Consider the following 7,710-nt stretch of genomic DNA (forward strand, 5'->3'; position numbering starts at 1 on the left):
TTTTCAGAGTGATTTTTGTGAAAATCAACAACCTTCTTTTTAAAAACTCAAAATTACTTGCAAATAAAATTTCTTTCATCTTCAACCTTTTGTTTATATTTGGATATTGATTATGGAGATTTGTAATTATTGAGGGAGACGTGTCTTGAAACAAACTGTTCTTGAAGAAGTTGTTAATATTTTCAAGAAGCTTACAAGATTGTGGTTGTTGTGACTAGTACTGACAAATTCCAGTGAAAAGAAGGAAGTTATTCTATCCGGTTGACCTTGGTAGTGACTGTGTGAAAGACTACAAACAAGGTGAATTTTTTCTCAATCTTCAGACAATTCATCGCTCAAGAAATCGATAGGTTTAAAGGTAATTGCCACACACGAAGACTGTGAGTAGATTGGTGAAGCTAGAAGATTCAAGAAGTGAGAATCGAGTAAAGATTTTGCAGAAAAGATTGACATTAAGTTGTATATAAGTCAAAATCCATATATAAGATTTATTTTTCTCAATATTATTATAAATTATGATTGTATGAACTCGAATAATATTTGTCAAAATATAGTGGAAGAAAACCAATTCCAATGAGAAGCCATTGAAGACTGGAGTAGGCTCTTGTGAGGACGATAGAGTTTGTCTGGTGGAGTGATGTTCATGGTTTTTCCGCTCACAGCAGTTACGTGCGTCTGAATGCCTTCGCCATTGCAGATAATTCAATAGATGCGCAAACTTTGAACGAGTTGAAGTTGTTATGGAAGTCCAAAGTCCCTAGTAAAATTCATCGTTTTGGGTGGAGACTTCTCCTAAACGGCTTACCGATTATGTTAAAATTGACTCGTAGAGGTATTTTTCGTGAGAACGTCAATTTGATTCGCCTTCTGTGTTTGCAGGAAGAGGAAAATTTTGTCCATTTGTTCCTCGGTTGTCTCTCCGATAGCAATTGAGGTGCGGAGTCGCATTAGCGTTTGGTTGGGCGTCGATGTTTCTCAAGTTAGAGACTCGGTAGATGAACATCAGTTGGATTTTTGCATGCAGATTAATGTTGAATTCAAGATCAATCTATTTTCTTTCTTTTGAATTGCAATTTGTTTGGTGATTTGGATTTCTAGAAACCATGTTTTGTTTAATGATGGTGATTTATGAGGGTTAGATTTGGATAGGCAGATTAAGGTTCTTATATGAGACTGGTTTTTGGTCAAAGTTAGGGGTGTAGTAGATTGGTCTTGAGATGATTGGAATGTCAATTTGGTCAAAGTTATGGTTGTAGTAGATTGGTCTTGAGATGATTGGAATGTCAATCCATCCTCTTGTTTCTTGTAATTTTCTGTTTCGTGGATTTCATTATGTGTTCCAGATGTTTCTCTTGTTCGGATTGAGCACTCCTGATACTCAATTTTAATTCATATATATTTTTTACTTATAAAATAAGAGAGGATACATTTCAAATATTCTTCTTTAGTTTCACTAAACACAATTCAAAGATCTTTAAATCTAATGCTTAATTTTCACAACTCTTTTATATCGTTATATCATTTATAAAATTCATAGGTCTTGTTATGTTAACTAAAAAATTTATAAAATTGATTAGATTGAGGAAATAACATTTAGGTTTACGATTGAGAAAATAAATATAAATGTGAAGACTTTAATCTTTAAGCTAACTAAATATTAAACAAAAAATTACTGAAAACATGGTTGAATTTAAAAACATTACTAAAATCATGGTTCATAGAATCTAAAATTAAAAATATAAAATAAAATTCAAGAGTTTAAACTTTAAGTCAACAAAATATTGTAGACATCAAAATATAATCTTACTAATAACCAAACGATCATTTATTATTTTACCTGAAATAAACATAATATTTAAGATTCAAACACTTGAATAAAAAATTAATAGAAATGCATGACAAGAAATCTAAAGAACATTTTTTATTAGATTAATTATTATGCCCCGTTAGAACCATCAATTTATGTTATTTTATACTTCCTCCGTTTTTTATTATAAGTCGTTTTTGACTTTTCATACGTCTTAAGAAATATAATAATTGTAATATGAAAAAGAGAAATTATGAATAGTTTTACAAAATTATCCTTCATTAATTATATTGAAAAGATAAATTGACATAGTTGAAAGGAGAGAGAATAATAAATACTTATATATAAAACAACTTATATTTGATACAAAATATTTTTTCAAAATGACTTATAATAAAAAACAGAGGTAGTATGTGATTATAATAAAAGTCAAATTTCTCTAACATCAGTAATTGTAATTAATTGACAATATAAAATATGTGTATACTATTAATGTATTTTAATTAAATTCATAAAAAATGTGTTAATCTAATGAAAAGATTTGAATAAGGTTCTCTGTTTTTTAATGAATGATTTATTGATAAAAAACTCTAAAAAAAATGGATGGTGCATTGAAGTGTAAATTATTTTTATATTGTCAATCAATAATAATCATAAAGTATTTTAATTGGAGGTATGCATAATTTTTTTTACACTGACCAATGTACTATCATTAAATTCAAATGAATAATCGTTTTTAATTTATAAAAAATATATATTTTTTCAATTATATTTTTTAATTAATATTATTTTCATAATTTCTAATTTAATATATTCATCTGTCTGTGATGATTTTGAATCAACCAATATTTATAAATTTTAATAAGTATATTTTATTCTCTTTTATTTATACAATTTAAAAAAATGTTAAAAATTGATTTGGATCAAAAGAGTAATTTATAATAATATATAAAGATAAAACATCTTTTTTTAGTGTAGCATATTTTATTTCTTTTTTATCCTTCAAAATTACTTAAAAGTTACAAAAATAAAAATTAACTATTTCTTCCATGTAATATTTAAATATACACAATTAAAAATAATTATTTATTTTAAAAAAACTGATTTTAACATTAAAAACAATATTTAAATACACATATTACAAATTTAAATACACATAACTTTAATCAGAATCAAAATTTAAAAAAATCCATCATATATATTTTTATGTGCATTAAGGGCACATGTTAAGCACTAATTGTAGAAATGTTTTCTTAAAACTTGTGTATTATCTTTATCAAAATTTTATTATTAATATTTTTATTACTTTTTTTAATATAAAATTTTTATTTATGAATTATTTAACATATCTCCTTGAGACACAAGTTAGCATTACCATTAATGTTTATATCATCAATTTTTTTCAATACACCTACGCATAAAAATATATATGGTGATTTTTTTTTAAATTCTGTTTTTAATTAAAATTATATATATTTAAATTTGTGATATGTGTATTTAAATATAGTTTTTAATTGAAAGTTAAAATCAGTTTTTTTTGTTCGAATAATTAATTATTTTCAGTTGTGTATAATATTTAAATATAAAATGGGGAAGCAGTTAAAGTCAGTTTTTACTTTGTAAGTTGTAATTAGTTTTGAAGAGAAGAGGAAAGAAAATAGGCTAAAAAAGAAAAATAGTGGTGTAGCGTTGATCTCTAGAGCAAGGCGTGTTCGCTCCGCACGTGGTTGTGGGTAGTTAGTTCTGTGATCGTGAATTTGGAAGAAAAGGGAGAGAAGGGGAAATAGCGAGAGAGTGAGAGAAGGAGCATGGCCGATCTATTTGGATGGCTCATCTCCTTCTTCCTCCTCGTCGCCTTACTCGTCCTCATCACTTACCAGGTTCCTTTCTTCTCTTCCTTCTCATTTTCATGCTTAATTTCATACTATACTCAAACAAGTTCCGATTTAGGGTTTGCAATTAACCTAATTTCTATTTTTTGAAAATTTCTTGCAGCTAATGTGCCTCGCAGACCTAGAATTTGATTATATAAATCCTTACGACTTCGCGGCGCGAATCAATTCTGTGGTTTTGGTTGAATTTATTCTTCAAGGTGTCCTTTGCTGCTTCTACCTTGTTACTGGCCATTGGGTTATGTCATTGTTATGTCTTCCTTATCTATACTTCAATATCAGATTGTAAGTTTTCGAATCCAATTATTAATATGTATAGGTTATCCTAAAATTTGTTGTTTGACAAATCTTAATGGCATTATTCTTTGATAATTTTTGTTTGAGATGTCTAGCAATGTTGATGGGAGTAGACCGTGTTTTGGTTTTGGCATTTAATTGAGTTGTATAGTTTGGTTGCATTTCTTTTATTGGTTTAGCGGATTGTTTTCACTGTCTTTGGATAAAGTGGCGAGAGTGGGGGGAGTTGAGAGGTCGGTAGAGGGAAGGTGGGAGTGGGTGTTAAGGTGGTGATGAGTGTTGTTCTAATGGATGGGGGTAGAATTGGACAAGTGGCGCCGCAACTGTTGTAGAAGGGGTAGTTTTTCGAGTGGGGGAGAGACAAAATGTTATGGAAGGAGAAAGAATTGGGGATCTGTTCAGTAAAATCGGCTTTCAAGAGTTTGATGAGAAAGAGTTTTGATAGAGAGGAATAGTTTAACAATTTGGAGTATGGTATAATTAATACTACCTCCCTCCCAAAATAAGTGTCATAGTTGATCATTTCACACAAATTAAGAAAATGTGATAAATGAAAGAAAGACAATAGTATTTTTACCAAACTATCCTTGTTTACTATTGGTTTATTCAAATTATCATAAATGAAAAGTGAGAAAATAATAAATTGAGAGTATTAATTAGAGGGTACAATTGAAAGATGAAAATTAAAATTGCATTGGAAACTAATAGCGTCATTTATTCCGGAACAAATAATTTTATCAGATATGAAGGAATTGTTCACTTGCCAAATTATTCAAAATAGAACTCCTACTGAACATAACCTCCTTAGTCGTGGGATTATTGGAAGTGATGCACAATTGTGTAATGCATTGAAACAATGAGTCGCCTATTCTTTGAATACCCTTTATTTTCATTGGTTTGATGTTCGATTGTGAAATTAACGAAGGTAGTCAATCATCTGTGCAATTTTTCTGGTTTGGGTCTTCAGTGTTAAAATTCAGAACAATTTGGTTTTCATGTATTTGGACCATTCGGAATGCAAGAAACAAGCACATTTTTCAAGGAAGGGAAGTTTTGGTAGAAAATATGGTTGAACAATCAAAATTGACTTATTGGAAATGGCTAACTGCAAAATTGCCTAATTTTGGGTTACTGTATTGCTCAATGGTTTTTAAATCCTTGGGAATGTATGGGTTTATCTTGGTGAGTGCTGTGCAGATTTTGTTACTGAATTTGACAGGATCGTCTAGTTTGAGTTTGTTGGTGGGCAAATCCAGTTTTATTGATCATGGTTGGTTTGAGTGCGGGTATTGGTGATGCATGGTGGATGCACTTTTTCCCTCTGCGGTACTGTTTGGTTGCTGATGTATAATAAGGCCAAATTTTTGTGATAGCAACTGAAATTGGGTAATGGTTATGCGTTCTTGCCGAGGGTGGTTTGAAGAAGGCTGCCACAAAGGTGAAAATACCTTGTGGGGTCAGCTTGTGCTTCATTGAGGTTGTATTCTAGATGTTGGAATTCATGTTGGCGGCTCTTGAAGTGGTAGCAGTACCCGTTACTGGTGTGGGCCGATGATGGGTGTGTTCCTAGTCTTATTGGTGGAGTCATAAAGCTGTTAGTGGAGTTACAGATTCTGCATCTTCTGTTGGAAGTATTTAGACGGTTTTTGTTGGTTATTAGCCTAAGCCCTCTGTTCCTAAAGATTCACCTTGTCCTCATGGTGAAAGAATACACCATAACAATACTCCACTCCTAAAGGTTCACATTGTCCTCAAAGTGAAAGAAATACTGTATAGAAAAATGTATCCTCCCGAATCCCATAACTTAGAAGGAGAGTGACACAACAGTGTGTGAAATACGAGAACACAAGCCTGGATCATACACTCTGGTTTGGGTGGTTTATTTGACCCAAAAACATAATATGGCAGCAGTATGGCTTGTGTCAAACCCAAGGTTTCTAATATATATGGCTCTGTGATTTTTCTCCATATCATATTAAATGGTTGAAAATTTCTGTGTTTCGCATGGAAATCTCCCATTCCACATGCAAGTGAACTCACATTTGGCGGTTTTGTCCGTGCTGGTGATTCCGGCTGTTGTTTTGACGGCGCCAGTTCGACCAGACAAGATGAAGCTCCACCCTTCACCACTGACATGTCTGGATCAGGCGGCTTAGGTGGCAGCGGCGGATGTCGGCCGTCCAATAAATGTGCTCTAGTACCAGTTAACAATGGTTTATTATTGGATATTCTTCGGGGAAAGGTTCCCAAATCAGAGATAGAACAACATTCACACCCTTGAGCAGAATCGAAAAGTTACAAGTGTAGAAGTCACGTTCCTACCAAGTTTCAAGAACTTGTTTCTTTCCCCTTCCCAAATGTTAGAGTTGGGTCTCTCCCACTAACCACTCAATATAAACTCTCCCCTATCTTTCTCTATTTATTCTAGCAAACTCTCCCATATCTTTTTCTATTTATTCTAAACATAAACCCTCCCCTATCATGTATTTTCTTTTAGATATATTAGCATTTTGTTCAGTTTTCCACTCTTGGTTTAGTCTGCTTTACACACTATATTTATGGTTTGGTCAACTGTATGGAACACCTACTCAATCCAAAGAATGTATAAGAATGCGCTTATATACTGTTATTATTATGTTTATTGCAACAACCTGAAACCTATAACAAAGTTCGGGATTAGCTTTTGATCAATATAGTCAAATTGCTGTTCCTTATATCTCTTGTAACTGCCCTATGATATTTGTTCCTGTGTCACTGGTCAACCATTGCTTACCAGTTACAGAATTTAAGGAGATGAATTGTTTTTTCATACTGTTTTTTGTTCTTGCTGCTGAAACTATGATGCTTGATATCTTAATTACTGGAATATGCTTAAAATGATCGTGCTAATTGCATATTTGTTTATGTGACCAGGTATAGACAAAAAAAGCATTTAATTGATGTTACTGAGATATTCAGCATGCTCTCATGGGAAAAGAAGCAACGACTTGTCAAACTCTTTTATCTTGTTATAACTCTTTTCCTCTCTGTATTTTGGTATGAGAAGGCCTAATTATCTGTTAATGTTATGAATTTCATTAAAATATATGCTTTTATTCTTAAATGTTTGTTTTGTTGTAGGCTGATCTATACAACATTGGATGAGCATGATGCGTAATTGCAATGGATACTTGTTTTATGGAGTGCTTTCTGAAAGTGACCTCCACAGTTATAATTTCCAGATGTCTGGTAGGGTGCATTTTCATTGACACTAACATGGCTGACTGTATTTTTGGGACAGAGTTGCAACTGCAAGCTTGTTTTGATATTTTGTCAGTTAGATATCTTTATGAAGGGCTAGCATTTTAGCCTTATCTTATTCATGATATTATGTATATCTAAAGGCATCAAAAGGAAAGTGCTGGTGCCTGATGAGGGGTTTGGGTTATTTGCATAGTGTTGTTGGTCCATAAGTGGATATGTACCAAAAAGATTATGTATTTATTCATAATGAAGATGTTTACCAAACTTTCTAGTCTGCAGTTTTAATTTTTTCTGCAAATCTATGGTTCATTCCTTCAAAGAGGATATACCATATTACAAAATTCTTGAACTGCCACCACTTAGGTGGACTATTTCAAGGACACATGTCTGAAAACTGATATAATTTATAAGTGATATTTATGAGATACATGATATACAACATTACACATCACAGGTTGATGTTGATATGTA

General features: G+C 31.8%; 1 protein-coding gene across 1 annotated transcript; it reads left to right on the top strand.

Annotated features, from left to right (window-relative positions):
• Window positions 1-3,419: 3,419 nt before the first annotated feature.
• On the top strand, window positions 3,420-7,503 carry LOC127120674 (protein cornichon homolog 4). Its single transcript, XM_051051189.1, has 4 exons — window positions 3,420-3,687; window positions 3,803-3,984; window positions 6,910-7,032; window positions 7,117-7,503. The coding sequence occupies exons 1-4, from the start codon at window positions 3,616-3,618 to the stop codon at window positions 7,151-7,153; spliced, it is 414 nt and encodes a 137-aa protein (XP_050907146.1). The 5' UTR covers window positions 3,420-3,615; the 3' UTR covers window positions 7,154-7,503.
• The last annotated feature ends 207 nt before the right edge of the window (window positions 7,504-7,710 follow it).

This window comes from Lathyrus oleraceus, chromosome 2, assembly GCF_024323335.1.
Source record: "Lathyrus oleraceus cultivar Zhongwan6 chromosome 2, CAAS_Psat_ZW6_1.0, whole genome shotgun sequence".
Lineage (NCBI taxonomy): Eukaryota > Viridiplantae > Streptophyta > Magnoliopsida > Fabales > Fabaceae > Lathyrus > Lathyrus oleraceus.

What these genes read in the sequence shown, in the direction of transcription:
- LOC127120674 (XM_051051189.1), top strand. Translation starts at nt 3,616, where the DNA reads ATGGCCGATCTATTTGGATGGCTCATCTCCTTCTTCCTCCTCGTCGCC. An exon ending in CTATACTTCAATATCAGATT is followed by an intron (nt 3,985 to 6,909) that starts GTAAGTTTTCGA and finishes TTATGTGACCAG; the next exon opens with GTATAGACAAAAAAAGCATT. An exon ending in CTTTTCCTCTCTGTATTTTG is followed by an intron (nt 7,033 to 7,116) that starts GTATGAGAAGGC and finishes GTTTTGTTGTAG; the next exon opens with GCTGATCTATACAACATTGG.